Source organism: Miniopterus schreibersii (assembly GCF_964146895.1).
Source record: "Miniopterus schreibersii genome assembly, chromosome: 16".
In the NCBI taxonomy this organism is placed as follows: Eukaryota; Metazoa; Chordata; class Mammalia; order Chiroptera; family Miniopteridae; genus Miniopterus; species Miniopterus schreibersii.
In genome coordinates this window covers 4,142,953-4,163,275 of record NC_138116.1, presented here as the reverse complement: position 1 = coordinate 4,163,275, position 20,323 = coordinate 4,142,953, and the positions used below count along the sequence as shown (strand labels likewise).

General features: G+C 56.4%; 2 protein-coding genes across 5 annotated transcripts; one reads left to right on the top strand and one right to left on the bottom strand.

Moving 5' to 3' along the window:
* On the top strand, positions 1 to 9,956 carry LOC308568688 (CMRF35-like molecule 8). 4 transcript variants are annotated; one of them, XM_081161927.1, is made up of 7 exons: positions 1 to 188; positions 2,621 to 2,962; positions 3,570 to 3,747; positions 5,909 to 6,003; positions 7,834 to 7,871; positions 8,309 to 8,407; positions 9,256 to 9,956. In XM_081161927.1, exons 1-7 carry the CDS (start codon positions 128 to 130, stop codon positions 9,385 to 9,387), a joined length of 945 nt encoding a protein of 314 aa, XP_081018053.1. In that variant the 5' UTR covers positions 1 to 127; the 3' UTR covers positions 9,388 to 9,956. The 4 variants fall into 4 exon arrangements, with proteins under 4 accessions (XP_081018053.1, XP_081018051.1, XP_081018050.1 ...); XM_081161925.1 differs by having other exon boundaries at positions 8 to 188; positions 3,651 to 3,747; positions 9,256 to 9,955; XM_081161924.1 differs by having other exon boundaries at positions 18 to 188; positions 8,312 to 8,407.
* A 2,948-nt stretch (positions 9,957 to 12,904) lies between these two features.
* LOC308546520 (CMRF35-like molecule 7) lies at positions 12,905 to 19,831 on the bottom strand. Its single transcript, XM_081115564.1, has 4 exons — positions 19,683 to 19,831; positions 15,837 to 16,166; positions 14,733 to 14,796; positions 12,905 to 14,113 (listed from the first exon to the last, which is right to left on the bottom strand). Exons 1-4 carry the CDS (start codon positions 19,720 to 19,722, stop codon positions 13,486 to 13,488), a joined length of 1,062 nt encoding a protein of 353 aa, XP_080971690.1. The 5' UTR covers positions 19,723 to 19,831; the 3' UTR covers positions 12,905 to 13,485.
* Positions 19,832 to 20,323: the final 492 nt, after the last annotated feature.

Sequence of the window (20,323 nt, the reverse complement as noted above, 5' to 3'; positions counted from 1 at the left end):
AAGGAAGCACTGGCACAAAGAAAAACAGAAGTGGGAGCTTGGGGACTTGGCCCGCCCCAGTGGAGAGGCCCAAAGGCTTGGCTCCAGCCGGCCTCGGGTGCTGCTGCCTGTGACCCCCGCTGCAGAGATGACCCCCCGGGCCCTGGCGTCTTGGCTGCCGGCGGCTCTGCTGCTCCTCTGTGTCCCAGGTGAGGGGCTGCCAGGGGAGGGTCGGCGGGAGGAGGGCTGTGGGAGGTGTTCCCTGAGCAACCCCAGTCTGGTGTCCCCGCTGAGCTCAGGATGGGGCGCACTCAGTCCACCAGGTGCGATGGACAGACAGAAGGACCACACTCCTAGAAGCAGGAGGAGCGAGGGGTGGGTGCGGAGGAGGGGCTTTCCTGGAGGTTGAGAGGCGGGGCACAGCAGGGGGTGCAAGAGTGGCCCCCCTGAGCACCACAGGGGCTGTGTTTTGATGGGAAGCGCCCTCCTGGTTCACGGGTTCCAGGGTGTGGAGGAAGCGTGGGGGCTGGGCAGGAGCAGGCCATGGTCTCAGGGACACGGAGGTGTGCAGGCAGGGCCTCTTGAGAGGACAGGGCCCAAGGGCCAGCAGGGAGAGGGGGCAGAGAGGGAAGGCTGTGGGGAGGAAGCAGGGGAGGAGACTCTCTCCAAAGGGAAGGACCCCCTCCATTTATCTTCTGTGCCTCCTCCAACGGGTCCTGCAGTCGGGTTAGGTTTATTCCTGGAATATTTGCCATCTTTTTGGCTGCTTTGTTCATAAATGGCATGTTTTCTTCCATTCTATTTGCTAACTAGTTGTCTGTCGGAAAGCTATGACTTTCTGTGAATTAACTTGGAAACAAACAGCCTCCCACCACTGTTTGTTTACTGAGCCTCCCGGGTGTCCTCATGTTTTCAGGGGATGGATCCGTGGCCCGGAGAGCTCTCGGGTCCTCCCGAGACCTGCTCCTCTCGTTACTTTCTCTCACTGATCGCGAGCTGGCCAAGGACGCCCTGCGTCAAGGTGGCACGGTCATCCTGCCTTGTCCCTGACCAGGGCAGGTGTCCAGTGTGTCCCACTGAGTCTGAAGAATGCGTCCACTTGTGTCTATTTGCGAAGCATTTAAAGATCAGCAGCAGCAGATGCCGGATGCTTTTTCAACACCTGTGCAGATTATTATACTTTCCCCTTTGAACTATTAAGGTGGTGAATTATATTAAGAGATTTGGCCAGATTTTAGTCTCAATATATCACACTGACTTCACGAAAAGAACCGGGGGATTTTCCTGTTCCTGTGCTCTCTGCAAATGCTTAAATGTAGTTGCAACGCTTTGTTGCTTGAAAGTTTGAGGGAACTAACTTGGGAAACGGGGTTTTGCTTCTGCTGCTTCTTTTTTTGAACATTAAAAAAAATTTATTTTAGGGAGGGAGGAAGGGAGAGAGAGGGGTAGGGGAGAGAGGACACATAAGAACAGGCCCAAAGAGGGGAAGTCAGACCCTGGAGACAGACAGGCAGGGCTGGGTGTTGTAGGTGGGGGTCCTGGGGTGACCCAGATTGGGGGGGGGAGCCGGGACCCGGGCAGAGAAAGATGACAAGGCGGGACAGCTGAGGAGAGGCAGGGAAGAGAGCGAGGACGCGGGGCCGGAGCTTCGTCCTGGATGATGGAGGAGGGCCGGAGCGGACCTGCATTTATGAAGCGCTTGGTCTTCAGCTTCAGTGATTTGTGTTTTTCTAGCAGATCACACATTCGCCCAGTTTGCATGTTTATCTGTAGAGACTTTCTGGCAGTCCCCTCTTCATGCTCTGCATTTTCTCTGTATCTGTGGTTATTTTCTCTTTTCATTCCTTCATTTGGCTAGACAGAGGATTATCTATTTTTGTTAGATTGAATCACATGAAATTTCCACTTTTTTGGTCAAAAACAGTTGGATATCAGCAGTTTCATATAGTTCAAGCTAATGTTATCTACCAGGCATTTTACACCCATTATCTCACTCAGTGCCCCAACTGCAAGGTGAGGCCTGCCAGTTCTCACCACTTACAGAGGAGGCGCCTGAAGCTCAGAGAGGTTACGTAGCCTGCCCCAGAACACACAGCTGATATGTCATAGAGCTGAGACACAAACCCAGATTCCTTTGATGCCCTTTTCACTTCACCGTCGCAATCATTAGTGAGCATCTCAGTAAGTGTCACACCTGTGACAGGGCCTTCTCTGCGGGCCATCTGCTCACCCAGGCCAGGGGAGAAGGACCTGATGGGCCGCCTGTAGAGGGACTGACAGGAGCTGGTGGTTAGGGCACTGTGGACATAGAGCTGCGATGGGGTGGAGGGGGGGCGCACCCTGAAATATTACTTGAGGGTCCCTGGGGAGAGCAGGGTGCTGGGGGCGAGTTCTTATGGTCCTGGCGAGTTTGGGGGTGGGAGGCCCCTGGTCGATGAGGGGTGGGCAGGAAAGCAAGAAAAGAGGTTGGGGTCTGGAGGAAAAGGCTGCTGTGATAAAAATATTGCGGTGATGGAGAGGAAGGGGAGGACTCTCAAGATGTGATCTGGCTGATGTGAAATGGGGAGACCTATGGGGTGACCCGGGGCTCCCCGACCCTGGCCCATGTGGTGAGGAGCCAGGACTCGACTGTGTCTTCCAGGCTGTCTGTTGCTGAGCGGCCCCAGCCGCGTGACGGGCACCGTCGGGGGATCCCTGAGCGTGCAGTGTCAGTACGAGGCGGAGTTCACCGAACATAAGAAATACTGGTGCAAAGGCCTATGTCCGACACTGCTGAAGAAGATTGTGGAGACCACAAAGTCAGAGAGAGAAGCGAGGAGCGGCCGTGTGTCCATCAGGGACGATCCAGCAAACCTCACCTTCACCGTGACCTTGGAGAACCTCGAAAAGGGTGATGAAGGCACATACTGGTGTGGGATCGATAAAACATGGCGAGAAATAGGTTGGGACCCCACCTTCAAGGTTCTGGTGTCTGTGATCCCAGGTGAGCCGCACGCACCCTCCCCTTGTCCCAGCTCCAGGCTGCCTGAAGAGTCTCGGTGGGAATAGCTGAGGCGGGGGTCAGATCAGAGACTCGGAGCAAACTGTGTGCGCGCGCGTGTGCGTGTGAGTGGGGCGGGGGGAGATTGATTGATTGCCTGGGAGGCTTCCTGGAGGAGCTGGCACCTGTGCTCAGTCTTGAGGGATGGGAAGGTGTTTGTCAGGTGAAGGGGAGGCCGCGAGAGCAGAGTGTGCAAAGGAGAGAGAGGAGAGGAGACGCCGTGGGTCAGCAGGTTGGGAGCTGGCCGTGCTGAGCGCAGTGGGAGCTCTAACAAGTCAGATCTGCAGCTAAGCCGACGCCTCTGGCAGGCAGCTTGTGGCGGTGGCGGGAGGGGAACGAGACAGGGTGCGGAGGTGACCTAGGCAGGATGGAATCAGGACGCTTGGGGGCGGTGGCCCAGCCTATTAGGAAATGCTCACTTGCCAGGACGGACCTGGGGAGACTTTGGCTTCCTGGGTGAACATCTCGTGTGAAGTCAAACCGGAAAGGTGTTGGCCGGTGGTGGAGTCGGAAGAGAGACCCCTGGGTCTGACTTGTGTTTCTGCACCAGCACCAATATCAGCATCACCTACAATGTCAACTACAGACAAGACCTCAAAAATCACGGCCAAAATTCCAACTGTGTCCACAGCTTGGGCCACAGCGAATGTCACCCACATCACCGACATCACCCATATCACCCACAGCGCCAACATCCAGGATGACTTCCAGGCGAGCCCAGGCTCCGGGTAAGGCGCCCTAGTCCCAGGGTCCTAGAAATGGGCCCTCTCCTCAGGAGGAGCTCTGGGCGGCCACCTCCTTCCAGGGCCACCTTCTTCCCCGCTGTGGGGCTGTGTGTGTGTGGCGGGGAGTCAAGCCCCTGCTGGCTGGAGCCTTGGGCTCTCTCTGCGCCAGGCCCAGGCAGAAGCTGAGGTCTGCATCTCCCAGTGTGGGCTGTTGAGTCCACACTGGACCTGCCTTGGGGTCTGAGAGAAGCTTCTAGGGGAGAAAAGCTGGGGGGGATGCAAGGAAAGTAACGTTTAATGAGAGCTGGTGTCATCCCCCCAGGCTCGGGCTTAAACCTCCCAGGAGTGTTCTCATCTGCTCATTATGTCCCTTGCAATTAATATTCCCACTTTACAGATGAGTAGACTGAGGCTTGGAGAGGTTAAGTGAGCATCAAATTTAACCTCTCCCCAGGGTGAGCATCAAACTCATGTCCTCACGTCCTTCGCCAGGTGATGTACCTACAAGAGGCAGGCTGGGCTTCTAAAGCAGTGTTCTGTGATTCCGAAGCCTTAGGTTCTTCCTTCTAAACTAGAGATTCTTCACCTTTTGGGGGTCACAAACCTCATAAGAATCCGACAACATTTATAGACTTTCCAGAAAAACGCATGCTGTCCTAAGCCATTTCTGGGGTTCACAGACACTCCCTGGTGCCCTGTGACTCAGTTCCGGCGCTGGCTCCTGGCGTTAGCACAGACCCTGCAGGTGGGGGGCTCGGTCCCCAAGGACTGCCTGACCTCAGATGTCTGGGTACCGTGGGGAACCCCAGCCCTCGCACTTCTGACCCACTGGCTCCAAATCTGGGGGCTCTCATAGCCCCCTTGCCTTTGATCACTGGTGGTCGCTGATAGGAGGCATGAAAGCGCTGTGCTTACGGTCACAGTTCGACCACGAGGGATAGAGGTGGGCATTGGCCCGAAGAAGAGCATGTAGGGTGAGGTCAGGGAGGGCTCCGAGTGCAGAGCTCCCTGCCCTCTCCCGGGCGGTGGGGACATCACCCCCCTGGAATTCGATGTGTTTAACAACCAGGAAGCTCCTCCAGGCTCTGGTGTCCAGTTTTTATTTGATTTCATTACAAAGACCAATTGGTTGAGTCACTGACCACATGATTGAACTCAATTCCCAGCCTCCCTGAAGGTCAGGCGGGCTCAGAGTCCCAAACCGCTAACCACGGGGTTGCTCCTTCTGGTGTCCAGCCCCCATCCTGTGCCACCTCGTCTCTTAGCCTAACCTCAGGGGTGATGCAAGGGGCCTGCATGTAACGAAAAATCCCGAAAGGTGAGCACCCCCCTCCCAGAAGCCAGGGGCAAAGGCCAGTCAGGTGACAGCCCTCCCACAAGCTTCCTGCCCACGTCAGTGACAATCTTAACACCAGGCAAGGTGAAATTCAGGTCCCAGACACGCCACATCCAGATACTGACTATATGCACACGGAGGGCAGGGCTAGGTTTCGTGGGGCTCGGAGCCTAGGTAATTTGGGGAGGTGCGTCTTTAAGAAATAGACTAGAACTTTATGAATGCCAACGAAGGATGGGAAAAGGGGCCGAAGCTAGTGAGGGGCCCGAACCCCAACTCGTGGCAGTAAGTCTGCTGCTGCTTGCCCACGTGTGCAGTGGCAGAGCTACAAGGTGATTTTTTGCAGCAATATTTGTAATTGGAAATGCCCATTAAAAGGGACGAGTTAATTAAATGATGGTCCGTCCAGGCCGTGGAATACTATGCAGCTGTGAGAAAGAGCGAGGGACTTCTATGTGTACTGACATGGAAAGAGCTGCAAGATGTATTGTTAAGTAAAAAACTAGGGCTCATATTTTCTTGTATCTGAATAAAGTGCCGCTGGAATTTTTTATTTTTTTAATCTTTATTGATTTCAGAGAAAAGAAGGGAGAGGGAGAGAGAGAGAGAAACATCAATGATGGGAGAGTCATTGATCCGCTGCCTCCTGCACGCCCCCGACTGGGGATCGAGCCCGCAACCCGGGCCTGTGCCCTGACCGTAGGTCGATGCTCAACCGCTGAGCCACGCGGGCTGGGCTGGAAGCCTCTTGAGCACGCTGTGGGGGGTCGGGGGAATTGGGAGGGAAGGTGCCTGGCCCGCCCTCCACCGTCCTCGTCTCCCCTCCAGGCTCCACTTGCTGCTTACCTTGCTAGTCCTTCTGCTGCTTCTCTTGGGGGGGACCTCCCTGCTGGCCTGGAGGATGGTCCGGAGGCGGAACAAAGGTGAGTTAGCTCCCTGCCCCCTCTGCCCCCCACCCCAGGGTGAGCATCAAACTCATGTCCTCAGACTACACATCTTGGGTGACCCTAGAGGGTCACCCAGAGCAGGTGACCCCGGTATGGTGGATACAGGCTGTGGGAGGCGGGTCCCTGGGAAGCCTTTCCCACGGAGGTGCTTGCCAGTGCAGCCACGCTCCTTTTCTGTTTAAAACCCTGCCGTGACCCCCGCCCCCACCCTCAAACATCTGGGTCCTCCACAATCTGGCCCTGCCCACCCCTCCCATACGTCCTTGCACCCTGAAAGGCAGCCGCACCGAACTTCTTGCCAGCTGCCAAGGCCATGACCAGTCTTGCCTGCTGTGCTCGCTCTGGGCACCTGCCCTCTGTCCCCCAGCCCGGGGAGGCCTCCTGGGTATACCTCTGCACCTCCCCCATCATAGCCGTTTATGCACCGAATCGTCACCACCTGCTTCCTCGTCGGCCTCCCCCCGGCCGGTGCAACCCCCTAAGATCAGGGCCCATGACTGGAGAAGGCACACAGACAGTGTTCACTGAATTAATGCATTAATTATTCAATATCTGTGGCCACAATGCGTGCCCAGGAAGCTCCAGGCATCCTGTGGTCCGGTTGCTCTCTTCTGAGCTCAGATTAAAAGAGAGAACATGGCCCTGGCCGATGTGCTCAGTGGTTAGAGCGCCGGCCCACGCACCAAAGGGTCGAAGGTTTGATGCCCGGTCAAGGACACAAACCTGGGTTGCGGGCTCAGTTCCTGGCCCAGGTTGGGGCACCTGAGGGAGGCAATCAATCGATGTTTCTCTCTCTCTATCCCACCCCCCTTCCTCCCTTCCACTCTTTCTAAAAAAAAAAAAAAAAAAATCAATGGAAAAAATATCCTCCAGCGAGGATTAACAACAACAGAAAAAGAGAGAACGTGGCGCACTCAGCACCCAGTCTGGGGCTCAGTAAGTGGGTGGCGAGTGAATTAAATAAGAACAGACGATGTGGCCTCGTTGCTGCCTGGCGGCCACAGTCACCTGCAGGGTGCAGGCTTCTGCCTGAGATAAAGTGTGAGCCTTCTCCCCCCTGTGCAAAGGGCTCTTGGTTTCAGGAGCAGAGGGCTCTCCGGGGATCTTCGTCCAGCCTTGTGAGGCTGCAGTGAGCGTGGGGTGAGCGGGGAGGGTGCAATTCCACGGGAGCTGGTGCCTGCTGAGGCCCTGTTGGGAGGACCACAGCCGCCCTCCTGGGGCCCAGCCTCTGGCGCAGCAGGCTCGGGCCTTTAGGAGCCCGGGGGGCCCCAGACACTGCCTCTTCCCCACCCTCTGTTCCCACATGGCTTCCCCACACCTCCTTAAGCTCCAGCTCCCACGTGGGCTCTGCCTACCTACAGGGGATTTTCCCAGCCTGGAGTGTCTCAGATCTGTGGGTCTCAGCGATCCCCAGCAGTGCCCTTTCACCTAGAAAAGTTCCCCTTTTAAAAAAGGGGTACATGATTGTAGAAAATTCAAAAGTTAGTGAAAGCCCACAGGAGGAAATGTGGTTCCCATAATAAGTAAGGAGGAAAACGCCCACCCCCAGAGCAAACCAGCTACGTTCGTTCGTGGGATGGCCGTCCAGTCTTTTTTCCAAGCCTATTTATGCACATATTTCTTGAAATACCATTTTTTCTCTTTTAAACCTGTTTTGGTTTTCTTTTTTTGCATTTAACACATTATATTATTTTCCCTGCTATTAATGTTCTAAAAGTCCCTGACGGCAGAGTTCCCGGGCGTGTGGGTGGGTTACACACCCTGGCCTGTTCTGGCACAGACCTCCCTGTCCCCTTGTCTCTTTAGCTGGTGGGTATTCGGAGCCACCCCAGAACCCCAGCGAGGTAAGAAAGGCTCCCAGGAGGAGTGTCAGGTGGCTGGGGGGCTCAGGGGGTTGGCAGCTGGACTGTCCCATTGGCTGGATCAGTGAGGGTAGGAGTGGGGCGCTTGCCCAGAGCAGGAAGAACCGTGCCTGGGAGATCAGGCCTCTGGGTCTTGTCTTGAGCTCTCCAGTCTGTCCCCTCTCCTCCCCTCCCAGGGAAAGTGGAATGAGGGGGGTTCTTCCAGCCTGGTGCGGACCTGGGGAGCATTCGGACATTGCTGAGAGAGGAGCAGAGTGGGGGTGGGAGGCAGGGCAGGAAGGCTGGGGCGCCCGGAGTATAGAGGGGAGGGGCGATGTCTGCAGAGAGGCAGGGACAGAGGCCTCTCTGGGGTGGGCCATGGAGGGGCTCTGTGGACAGTCACCAAGCCCCACTCCTCCTGCCCACCCCGGGCCACCCAGCAGAGTGAGCCCTGCTATGCCAACCTGGAGCTGCAGACGTGGCCCGCTCAGGGAGAGACGGTGCAACCGTGGCAGGCGGAGGTGGAATACAGCATGGTGGTGAGTGCGAGGCCCCGGCCCCCAGCTCCTGGGGGGACCCTGGGCTCTGCCAGAGGCATCACCTTGGGGGCGGCAGCAGGCAGAGAGGGAAGTGAGGGGCCGGCTTGGTGCTCTTGTGTCTCCTTAGGACAGAGCCACGCAGAAAGTAAGGCAGGTGTAGATTTTGCCAGGGCTTGGTGTCACTGTGGCTGGGCATAGGGGTGAGGGCTGGGAGATGAGGGGCTATTCAGATGGCTGGTGACTATGACCCTGACAGCTAATAAAGTACAGCTCTTATTAAGCACCTACTGTGTACCCTAGACCCAGTGTTAAAGCCTGTGATTTCTCACTGTTTTGGTCCCATCGTCTCTGGTACCAGCTCTGCTTTTCGGGTTTTTATCAATGACCTGCTGCAGGTCAATCCTGAGGCAGAGTCACTGTGAATTGAAATAGTGGAAGAAGCCCCCCAGGTCCCCCCAACTACAACCCCCTCCTTAGTGGAAAAAGTCAGAGCCAAGGAGCCCTTGGTGGAGAAGGTGGGGGAGAGGTTGAAGCATCAGGCCTGTGGCCCTGGGACTGCAACGCCCTTGCTTTCCTAACCTGGGGACTGATGATCTCAGGGACCCAGGCTCTGATGCCAGGGGCTTCCTGCTGTGGTTTGACCAGGGGGGTGGAGCCAGGGGGTGAACAGGGTCTGGGAGCCCAGTCATTTTAGGAGAAAGAGGGCAGGACAGTGGGGAAGACCAGACCCCCCCCCCATCCCGTGCGGTGGAGCCTCCCCATGGCCTTCTCCAGTGTCCCGGATCCCCATCCTAAGCTGGGGGTCCCAGATTCCCCCGCCTGCCCCTGAACCTTGGCTCTCTCTGCAGCAGGCGCCTAGGGAAGACCTGCACTACACCACGGTGGCCTTCAATGCCCAGAATCAGCATGCTGAGGACAAGAGCCCCTCCCGGAGGCCCCCGCAGCAGGAGCCAGAGTACAGCGTGATCAAGAGGACATAAGCCTGGGCCTCCAGCCCCCCACCTAGCCGGCTCTGCTAGGAGCCCAGGCCACCAGGAGCCCAGGGCGGGCCCTCCCCCTCCCCCTCCCCCTCCCCCTCCCCCGCGCCCCCAGCCTGCTCCCCTCCACAGCGTCCAGCAGGGCCGCGGGCTCCTGCGGGCCGTGCCTCTTGCGCTGGAGACCTGCGGGATGCCCTCCACCCTGCGGCTGCGGGCCCATCTTCCGTCTTTTCCTCTGCCTCACTCCAGCCGTGGGTGAGATGGGAGCTCAGTCCCGTGGGAGGCCGGGAGATGTGGCTCGCACGGAATGGCACCTCCGGGTGGCTTTGTCAAACCCCGGGGAAGTGTCGGGCTTGCTGGGGGGTGAGCGGGAGACCAGCAGGGAGCCAGGGGAACGCCAAGGCCCCGAGATCGGGACCCCTCAGCTCCCGGCAAGGAGACAGGCTGGAGGCGAGGCTTGCCCGTGGCCCCCGACCCAGCATGGGCAGTGTCCTCAGTTCCCCTGGACTCTTAGACAGATTTAGTTTTAATATAATTTAGTTTTAATATATCAATAAAGTTGAAAATATCTTAAGAGAGAAGAAACGTTATTTAAACGACGCCTGCCACCACCTCTGATCCTGCGCTGAAGAAAGCTCCTGCCTTTGATCCCAGGGGAGCACAGAGACGCTGGGGGGTCCAAGGCAAACCCCTTGATATGGCTCAGCCTTGGAGCAAGAGGTAGCGATTAGACAGCCGTGTGACTCCACCCTGTGGCCACATCCGGGACCGCATATCCTGAACCCCGAGCTGGTCTTACTTGCTCCAGCCAAACGAAACAAAACAACGCAGAAGGAATTGTTTCTTCCAGGTCAATGTGACTGATAAGGGAAGGCCTGGAATAGGGGAAAGGACTCGAAAGCTGCTCCTCAGCTACCCATCCACCCTTGGATGTCATTATGAAAAAAAACCCCACGCACCTCAATTTCCCCCAACCTTGAGTTCCCTTATTTCATACCCAACTCTCTCTTCCTAATTTGTGGGTTTCCCCACCCTGACTTCAGAATGTCAAAGGAAAGCACAGCCCCCCCACCTGTGGTTGGCGCGACAGATTTGGGGGCAGATGAGACAGGTCCTAAATCTCACCTCTGCCCTCACCTGCTCCAGGGCCTGCGCTGTCACTGGAGGCCATCTGAGCCTCAGTTTCCTGACCCATGACCAACAGGGGCCCAGGGGCCCTTCAGTGCTTTCTCCCTTGCCAGGCTCCGAAGCAAACTCTTATTTTCTGAGGAGTGTTTTTAAATGTTTTATTAACACATATCAACCCATTACTAGAGGAAAACCCCAAATGAAAAACCTCGAAGAGATCAGTCCCATTGAAAGTAAGCTCTTTGCAAAGGCTCTCGCCACCCCCACCCGCCTCCGGTGCTGTTTTGCTGCCTCTGAGACTTTGCAGGCACCTCATCCGGATTTTCACCAGCTGGAAGCTCTTTGCTGTCGACTCCGATTTATCACTCTTCCCAGGTCCTTTGAATTTGACGCTTTGGCCTCTCCCCTTGCCCTATGTACTGCAAAATCTGGGCCACCTGTGGCAAAGGAACCCAGAACACACTTCTAACACCAGGTGAGGGCAAACCTTGAGGGAGCGTGACCAGTCACTCTCTTCTAGCAAACCCAGCAGCACGTGGTGGTTGATGGCCGAGTGAGGAGGTGACTGAGGTGACCTCAGCCGCCTTATACAAGCTGTAACAGTGAGCGTCTCACAGCCATGTCCGGACACTAACTGCTTATTAACTAGAGCATGGCACTCGCATCCATCAGGTACTGTGTGCGGGTGGGTGAATCAGGGAGGCGAGAGAACAGAAGGGGTGATGGTTACCGAGAAGGGGCAGGGAGCTTTGATTGACAAGGGTACACGGCCAGTGCTACTCCAGGAATGAATTCAAGATCAAAGTCGCCTGCAGAACATCAGCTGCCCGAAGGGCTCTTCGGTTCCGCAGAAGCAGACCATCCTCACCTTCCCGCGTCTCTGGCTTTGGGAACAGCACCTGCACCCACGCTGGTCGTTGGCAGCATCTTTCTTCCTGGGGACAGAGCTTCAGGAGGTTGATGTCAGAAGAAACCACTGTCTATCTACCTACAGACATCTGGGGCAGCAAGTCCTCCAGCTCAAATCCTCAGTTAGAAGCAGCACAGGCTGGTCCTGGATTAGAGGCCTGGACCAGCTGGACCAGGAGTCAGGGAGCAGGCATCCTGTCCGCACTCAGTCAGGGAAAGTCAGGGCCGGAAGGGACTGAGGAGCTCATGCATCACCCATTTCACAGGTGGGAAAACTGAGGCCCAGGGAGGCGAGGGGATGCACCCAAGTGCACCCTACTTGCACAGAGCTGGGATCTGGACCAGGTTCTGAATAGACATGTCACCTTCCTCGAGCTGCGTTTCTTCACCTCGGAGTGGAGCTGCGCCTGCCTGTCTTCCTCCCGGAGCCACCCATAAGGACGGCGGGATGGCCGTCCTGAAAGTGGGGCGTGTACCGCTACACGGTGTTACAGTCAGACGCGGTGCAAGTGTGCCCCCGCCCCCCACTGGCCCCGAGGTGGACTCTTCCTGCCCCCCCTCCCACGCACTTTTCTCCTTTCCAGGGCATTTTGGGTCCAGCACAGTGATTCGATGAGGTCACCCGGGTGACCCCAAGGAGAGACCATGCGTGAGCAGCATGAGGGTTCAGGATGGGCCTGTCCCCTTGGGCGGGCCACGGGACCCTGGTTTCCTCGGCCGGACCAACCCCCTCATGGGCCGCCTTCATGTTCCGTCACCGAAGAGTCTGTGGTTGGCATCACGCTCTTTGTTCAGGACAGTTTCTCACCCTTGGCACTACTGCACTTTTTAAAAGTGATTTTTAAAAAGACGGAATTGACATATTATAAAATTTGCCCTCTTAAAGTATACAACTCAGTGGTTCTAGGGACATTCACGAAGTTGTGCAACCGCCACCAGGAACAGCACCCTCAGTCCTAACTCCCCAAAAGGCCACCCCTGGAGCTCTCCACCGGACAGCTCTTCACCTGTTGGGTTCTAATGCTGACTTCCACGCTCAGGACCCCTCCAGTCCTGGCCATGCTGAGCTGGCCCCAGTCATGGAGCTGTGCTGACACAAGGTGATTCATGAGCCTGGCTGGGGGGTGGTAGGAGGTAGGCAGAGGCCTGGCCACAGGTGTCAGGTTCCTAAGCTAGAAAAGGTTTGAGGAAAGGGGACCAGCAGATGAGGAGCAGGGATGGAGATGGCGCAGGGCCACAGAAAGGGGATGGGAGAGTGGTGCTCAGAAGGAGCCCCAGGCCCCTTCCCTGTTAACCTTCCCAGCCTGAGTTTAGGGGGAGCCCAGGAGAGCTGCCAGGGCTGCATTTGGACCCTAATTCTAGGTGGAGACTTGATTCTCTGACTTACAGTAGGGACAAAGCAGACCCAGCCACGAGGCTCAAGGCCGAGCAGATATGCGAGCCAGGGAGAGAGAGGCCTCAGAGAACAGGTGAGGCAAGAGCTGGAAACTAATTTCCTTCAGTCTCATTTATTTAGAAAACACCATTCAGCACATATCCCACCTCAAGAAGAAAGAAGCCCACGTCCCCGGTCCTGGGAAGGGGCCCTCTCATCGCGCCCGCACCAACCAGCTTCTCCCTGCCCTGGGTGAGCTTCCTCTGTGGTCACAGAGCTGCACCCAAGTGAGGGCCGGCGAGGAGGAGCCGCCGGGAAGCGTAAGTCAGCTTTTCTCGGAAACGGGCGATGCGCTCCTGCTCGCCCAGGTCACCTCCGCCCACGGAACTCCGCCACGGGGACCGTCCTAGTCTACAGCCTCTGAGCCAGGCTCCTGGACGGAGACACGCGTGCTGGAAAGCACTATTCCGGCTCCAGTTTATTTAATGTCTGTCTTTCTCCCTACCCCGGACAGTGCGTGTATTAGCCAAGCTCTGCTTGACAGTTCTCATTGGAACCCAAGGGGCAGATCCCGCCCGGAGTGTGTGTGTGTGTGTGTGTGTGTGTGTGTGTGTGTATCAGTCTGTGTGCTCATGGAAAGAGCCATCAAAACCCAACTTGATGAGCTAAAGAAAAAACATTTTAAAAACTTATACATATTTCAGAAGCTCAGGCCTAGAGGTTGTCGAGCTGGTCTCAGGACCCACAGGAACCAGGGACTGGCCCAGGCCCTGTCTCTGTCTTTCCTTCTCGCACATTCCTGCTGTCTCTCTTTCTGTGATTCGGTCCCCAGCTCTGCGCTTTGGTCTCCAGCTCTGCGTTGCAGTCCTCAGCTCCGTGTCAAGTCCTCCAGCAGGGAGGACACAACAGTCTGAACTTGGGCTCCATCCTGTAACTCCTGAGCCCTGAGCCCTGGTTGGATGGGGTGCGCTGTTTTCTATCTGAGGTGGGGACAGGTGCTGTCCCTCCAGGCAAAGACGATGCTCCAGGAGGGGTCTGCGCTGTGTCCGGGAGCTGTGCAGAGCCGGGAACCCAGAGGTTTCGGAAGTGTCTCTCCTGTGGTCCGTGTCTCCCCTGGAAATGTGGTCCAGGTCAGAAAGTGTCTCGTCTGTCTGCCTAAGAGCTGTGTCATTGGCCGGGTCAGAGGACAAGTTCATATAGACAGGCTGTTCCCATGGCTCCTCGGGGACCCTCAGGTGCCCCTTCAGCCAGAGGACAGCGCCGACCACGATGAGTAAGATGGGCACCTTCACAAACACCAGGAGCACGTAGTGGTTCCTGTCATGGGACAGAGTGGTCAGTGCCCCGGGCCCTCCAGGCCCTGTCACTCCCAGTGCCCTGACCCTGGGGCATCAGCCAGCCCAGCCAAGCCTGTGACCCTGGGCCCAGCGGCTCCACCCTGAAGACCCCCATGAACCGCCTCAATGGCTCAGACATGAGGCTCCTCAGAGGTAACCTCAGCTTTTTGGTTTTGCTTGGTACCGGGCCCAGCTTCCCTCCAGGGCCCCCCTTTGCCTGGCATGCCCCTCAGCCCAGTGGAAGTGCCTGCTGTCCCCCAGCACAGGCTGGTGGCCTGTGTCCTCACTGTGTCCTCGCTGTTGGCCTGGTGCCTGTGTCATGGAGATTCGTGTCTTATCTCCCCTCGGCCCCCACCAGGACACGGATGCTTTTTCTGTTGAGGGGGTGAAAAAGCTCATAGAGGAGCGTGGTGCAGAGCGGTTTTCTGGTGAGGGCTGGGATGGGGCCATGGTGAGTGAGGGGTGAGACGGGACGGGAGCTTGGGGCCCTGACGCTGGCTATGATGTGTGACAACACAGGGGCAGAGGGGTTCCCAGGCTCGGACGCCCCATGGGAGAGGCCCCAGGTAGGGGCAGGAGAAAGGACCAACACCACTCACCGGATGAGGGAGTCGGAGGACACCCCCATGTAGTTGTTCGAAATCTTCCCAGAGAACAGGTTTCCTAGACACAGACAAAGTCGGCCAATGGTCACTGGCGCAGACGGGGGTTGGTGCATGGCTCACACCGCCACCCCCGCCACGAGACCCCCCTTCCCCTGGGTCAGGAAGCTTCGCCTCTTTGGAGAAGTCCCCTGGGCTTCTCCCCCCTCTGTCGATCGTTTCCATCATTTCCAGGCGTGGTAAGAAGAAATAAAAGTTAAACAGGCGAGCTCAGTCTTCCCATAGCCTCTCTGCCTCCTCCTGAGTGGGACCGCTGGTGCGGGGGAACCCCTGGCCTGAGCAGGCTCGGGGACCGGCGGCTCTGGAAATGGGGCTTCTAGTTCTTGGGGTGGTGAGGGCAAGGAGCACCCTGGAAGGCAGGTGGATAAGGGGGCACATTCCGGTTCAACAGTGAACAGTGCCCATTAGGAGTGAAACAACCTCATGAGAGACTCAGACAACTCATGGCGAGCAGCTTGGCCTTGGATCCCTGAGACTAGCCTGGGACAGAGAGTTCACGGAGCGTCTTGTATCTGAGTCCTAGCTCTGTTCTGCAGGTCCCCACCTTTGGTCACGCCGGGTAGCTCCTGGCTGAGCTCCGGGTCACTGCAGTCCAAACGGCTCCTCTGGAGGCCACAGTCACCTTCCAGGCTGGTACCCAAGACCCCTCAACGCCTTTCTCCCTAAAGCTCCGCATGGGGCGCACTTCCTACTGTCCTGGTCCCCGCTCGCATGTCTTAATCATCTCTTTTGTGTCCCCGGAGATCTTGGCTTCCCCTACTGGGCAGCCCTGGGCAGGTTTTGCTTGGTTGGTCCTCTCTGGACTCCACCCAGTAGCAGCCCCTGACTTTCTCGGGTTGCAGACCTAACAGTCCGTGGGCCACTCTGCCTTCGTGTCTCTCACTTCCCTCCCCATCTGTCTGTCTGTCTCTCACTCTCGCCCACATGCTGGTTCTCGGACTCAGCCCTTTTCCTTCTGCCCGTGGAAGGAGGGGAGCAGGAGCCCTCGCTCTCTCAGTTCTGAGCACCAGGGCCTCACCGCAGAGACGAGGAAGCCCTTACCTGGCTCAACGATCACGCTGATGGGCACCCCGCGGTCGGTCCCAATCCTGTTAATCCCACACCAGTAGGTGTCTTCGTCATCTCGCCTGAGGTCCTTCATGGTCACTATGATCACGCCGTCTCTCTGGTTGTCCCTGATGGACAGCCGGTCCCCCTGCACTTTTTGCTGCGATGATGTGGTTTGAATGAGGATCTGGCAACTATCCCAGTCTGCTCCTCGACACCACCACTTCCTGTGGGTCTGCCATCTGTGCTCATAGCGACACTCCACGGTCAGCGAGCCCAGCTCCCGGCCTCTCACGAACTTTGGGGCTTGGATCGAGAAATAGCCTGAAAAACAGAATCCCAGGATGCAGATCCTACCCCTGAGCCAGGCCTGACCTGGGGGGACCCTGGGCTCAGATGGCTCCAGGCTGATGCCCAGCCTTTCTGGCCACCCCTTAGCTGGCCCCTCATATCTACCTCCTCCATCCAGCTTCCCCCCTCGCCCCCCGAGGGACAACCCTCTGGCCTCTTTGGTCTTCATCTCCCTGGATATACTCACAACGCGTGACACTGATTTTCTGGCACTTTCCTCACTGTTCTCTCAGTGCTGCTCTCACCCGATCTCTGACTACGCCCCTCTCTCCTTACATCCTAGCGTCACCAGTGGTGTGTGGGTAAATATTTAACAACCAGCCCCCTGGGGGGAAACCTCTGGTTTGTAGCACTTCCAGTTTCCGTGGTGGCTGATTTCAGGTGACCGGTGTGCTGTCGCTGGACACAGAGCTGGGAAGGGTTCGGAACCGGTCCTTGTGCACCGGTGTGAGCAGCTCCAGCGCACCCCAGGGTGGGGCACCCAGGTGCTCATCTGGTCATGAATGGAGGTAGCAGCACCTGGAGAGGTTCCCCCACTCCTCCCCTCCTCCCATCTCCTCTGCGTGTGGCTGCTAGAGCTACATCCTGACGTCGTCCCTACCTGGCCTCGTCTGTAATTGCCATGAGCGCTTAAAAATCTTTCAGGAAGCAACCTAAGTGTCCATCAATAGACAAATGAATAAAAAAGGGGTGGTACGTATATACAGCGGATGTAAAGTACAGCACGGGGAACATAGTACCTAATATTGTAATAACTGTGTGTGGTGTCAGGTGGGTACTAGACTTATTGGGGTGATCACTTCATAAGTTACATAAATGTCTATGTTGCACACCTGAAACTAACATAATATTGTATGTCAACTATAACTGAAAAATAAAATTATTTTTAACATTTTTTTTTAATTAAAATTAAAAAAGTTTATTTAATCTTTCAGGACCGCTCCTGCAGCCACACCCCACGATCTCAGAAAGACTGAAAATGCTTGCATTTGCCATTCCTCTTTTTGCAGCCTGGACCCCAGTTCCCCGCCCAGCGCCGCTCCCTGCCGCCTCTTGCCTCCCCCTCTACCCTATGACCCGCACCCGCTTTTCACTTTCCCTGATTCCGCTGGGACCTCCCAGGCGGCTGTGTCATTGCTCATGTCCTTCTTGCCCCTGGAAACCTCCTCTCTAACCCCTCCCGTGTCCTGGTCACCCTCGGCCACCCCTTCAAGGCCCAGCCTCCTCTGCAAAGCCTCGCTCCCCTTCCCAACCAGGTCCGCCTCCTCCCATTGCTCCCGCGGCCCTTTAGAGGAACCCCAGCGCCTCGTGGCACTTATTGCCCTCAGCAGTCCCTGTCTGTCCCCCCTGCTGGGAGGCTCTGTCCCAAAGAACAGGGCCCCCCCCCCCGTTTGGTTTGCTCTGTCTCCCGAGTCTTGCACTGTGACTGGATCCTGGTAGGTAAGTTTATGATTGTTTTTTAAAAGGTCTTGGACAGAATCTTTTTGAATCTAAGAAGAACTATAACCTTCAAACCCTTGGACAACACATAGAAAGGAAAGGACAAATCACAGATAATACTGGGAAAGACGTGTCAGATATTTTATTACCAGGTCAAAAAAGCTTGCTTAACAGAGGGTGTACGATTCCATTTCTGTGGGTTTTTTCCCATAGCCCATGAGTAGGAAAAACACCTGAAGATATATGTTCTAAACTTTAACAGTGGTTAGGGCTGAGGTGGTTGTTTTTTTTTTTGTGGAGGGAAATTTTACTTTCTAAATCACACATTTCTATCATGTTAAAATGTTTGCAATATCATGGACTAATAAAACCATAAAGATAATTTTGAAAAAAATAAAAAAGGAATCAATTAGGAGACAACAATTGATGTACATTAAAACCAAATGCAAGCCCTGGACAGGTGGCTCAGTTGGTTAGAGCATCATCTCGATGCGTCAAGGCTGTGGGTTCGATCCCCGGGCAGGGCACATACAAGAACCAACCAGTGATGCGTCAGTAAGTGGAGCAACACATTGACGTTTCCCTCTCTCTCTCAAATCAATCAACCAATCAATAAATTTTAATTTTAAAAAAAATGCAAGAGTCAACAGATAGGGTCATTTTCTTTCTTCAAAGAAAAATAGAGTAGAAAACAGAGGTTTAATCCAAACAGCAGAAAAAGAGATGTTGCTGCTTCGAAACAGGAGCTTCATCTATGCCAGCCCGGGACTCGGCTCATTTTAAAAAACATGTGGGGAGTTTTTATGAACGCAGATTATAACGGAGGAAACAATTAACTGGGCCTATGTGAATTCTCGAGTTTGTTCGGAGGAGCAGGGGCGGAAAGCACAGGACAGCGGTCGCGAGGAGCCGAACTCTGGGGAATGGGGCTGACGTGTTTTAAAAGCATCAGGCTGCTCGAATGGCAGCTTTTCATTTTTGTGAATCTGAGATGTAAACTTCCTCCCGTGTCAATCCTTCGGGAGACTTTGCTCCATGTGCAAAATCCTTGTGTGAATACTCTTGTCCCCAAATTGAGAAATGGTTGAGCTCCGTGTCTGGGCTGAGAGCAGGTGACAAGTGACACCTAAAACGAGGCAAAAGCAGCCACAGGGAGAGCTCAGAGCAGAGCCGCCCAGGGAGCGCGGGGTGGGCCGAGGAGTCCCAGCTGCCGCTGTGCGGCCACCCGGCCCGGGCGCTGAAGCCTCTGGGGCTCAGGTCCCGCCCTGGCCGTCCCCATCACTTCCCTCACTGGCAGGAGCGCCCACCCCGTGCCAGCGCCCCCCTTCCTCTCCGGGCTGCCGCGGGGTCCAGCCGGTGAGACACCGTCCTGGCGGCAGCCGGGCCGCGCTGACTCCACCCCTCCACTTTCCCCCCTTTATCGCAGAGGTAACCCCACAGCGGCTGACGGCGGTCTATAGGAGAAACCTTGGTGGGCGGCTTTTCTCTCATCCTTGACCAACGTCACCCCCTTTCCAAGTTCACTGGCAGAGTTGGAGGGAGGAAGAGGGACTCCCTGTGTTGTCCCTACGGCACTGTCCCCTCCCCAAGCCACCGATGGACCGTGGTGGGCCTCGGCCTTCGTCTGGGGAGAAGCCCTGGTGTGGGGGGAGAGGTATGAAGGAGACTGTGTGTGAGTATGTGTGTGGCTGTGCGAGCGTCTGTGTCACTTGGTGTCCCTGGCAGTGCAAGCTCCGTCCCCTGAGCACACCTCCACCCGTGTCTTCTTGTGCCCTGTCACCGGTGCTGTCCATGTGTATGTCTCACCCGCTGAGCCCTCCGGGGCGCTCTCTTTAACGACCAGCTCTATCTCTCTTTTTCCTGCAGGTCCGCAGGGCCTGGTGCACGCCTGGCATGAAGTCGACCTCCCTTGCGCTTTTGCTAAATGAATTAACAAAGCCACCTCTCGTTTTCCCAGACACGACACCCCCGCGCCTTGCACCCCGGGCAGCGGCTCTCTGCCCTGCCCAGCCCCTGCAGCTCCGAGCCCCCAGGCCCCGCCGCACTCACCTGGGAGGCTGAGAAGGAGCAGAGCTGACGGCAGCCTCATGGTCCTGCTCCACAGCGCCTCGCCCTCGGACCCGCGCCCTGGAGCGCGCCCAGACGCCAGCTGCCCAGCCCCGCCTGCGCCCGGCTTGTACCTTCTGCTCGTCCAGACCGCCTTTGACTTTCTCCAACTCCTACACTTCCTTTTATAGAGCGAGTGTTTCCTGCTTTTAGTTATTCAGCGAAAATATCGTTTCTTAGTAAGTCTGTGTCAGAGGGCACTCGGGTCCCCGCTAGGTACGAAAGAGGAAGCGAGGACCCGGGAGGAATGTCTGCAGAAGGTTCAAGGAGGGGGCACCTGGCCTATCGGGCCTTGGGTGCAAGGAGTACAAGAGTCTGCATGCCAGCTCCAGAAGCGGCTGCCCAGCAGCAGGGGCCGCCCTGGGGGGGGGGGCTGGCACACCCGGAGATGCGCTTGCCCAGGTGGAGCAGCCAAGCGCAGGAGTGCAGGCTGTGGAGTCATCAGACCTGCGCCCTAACCCCCCAAGCACCGCCTGCAAGCCATGTGACTGCGGACAACTTACTTCAACTTTCTGAGCCTCAGTTTCTGTATCTGTAAGCTGGGTTCATAAAAGCTGCTATGATCGGAGCTTGCCTCCACGTAC

Bases quoted from the DNA above. Each gene is read 5' to 3' on its own strand.
- LOC308568688 (XM_081161927.1), top strand. From the start codon at position 128: ATGACCCCCCGGGCCCTGGCGTCTTGGCTGCCGGCGGCTCTGCTGCTC. The intron at 3,748-5,908 runs GTAAGGCGCCCT...TCTCCCCTCCAG, and splicing joins CAGGCGAGCCCAGGCTCCGG to GCTCCACTTGCTGCTTACCT. The intron at 7,872-8,308 runs GTAAGAAAGGCT...CGGGCCACCCAG, and splicing joins CACCCCAGAACCCCAGCGAG to CAGAGTGAGCCCTGCTATGC.
- LOC308546520 (XM_081115564.1), bottom strand. From the start codon at position 19,722: ATGAGGCTGCCGTCAGCTCTGCTCCTTCTCAGCCTCCCAG. The intron at 16,167-19,682 runs GTGAGTGCGGCG...TCTGTTTTTCAG, and splicing joins GCTCCTTCTCAGCCTCCCAG to GCTATTTCTCGATCCAAGCC. The intron at 14,114-14,732 runs GTGAGTGGTGTT...GTCCCATGACAG, and splicing joins TCCTCCGACTCCCTCATCCG to GAACCACTACGTGCTCCTGG.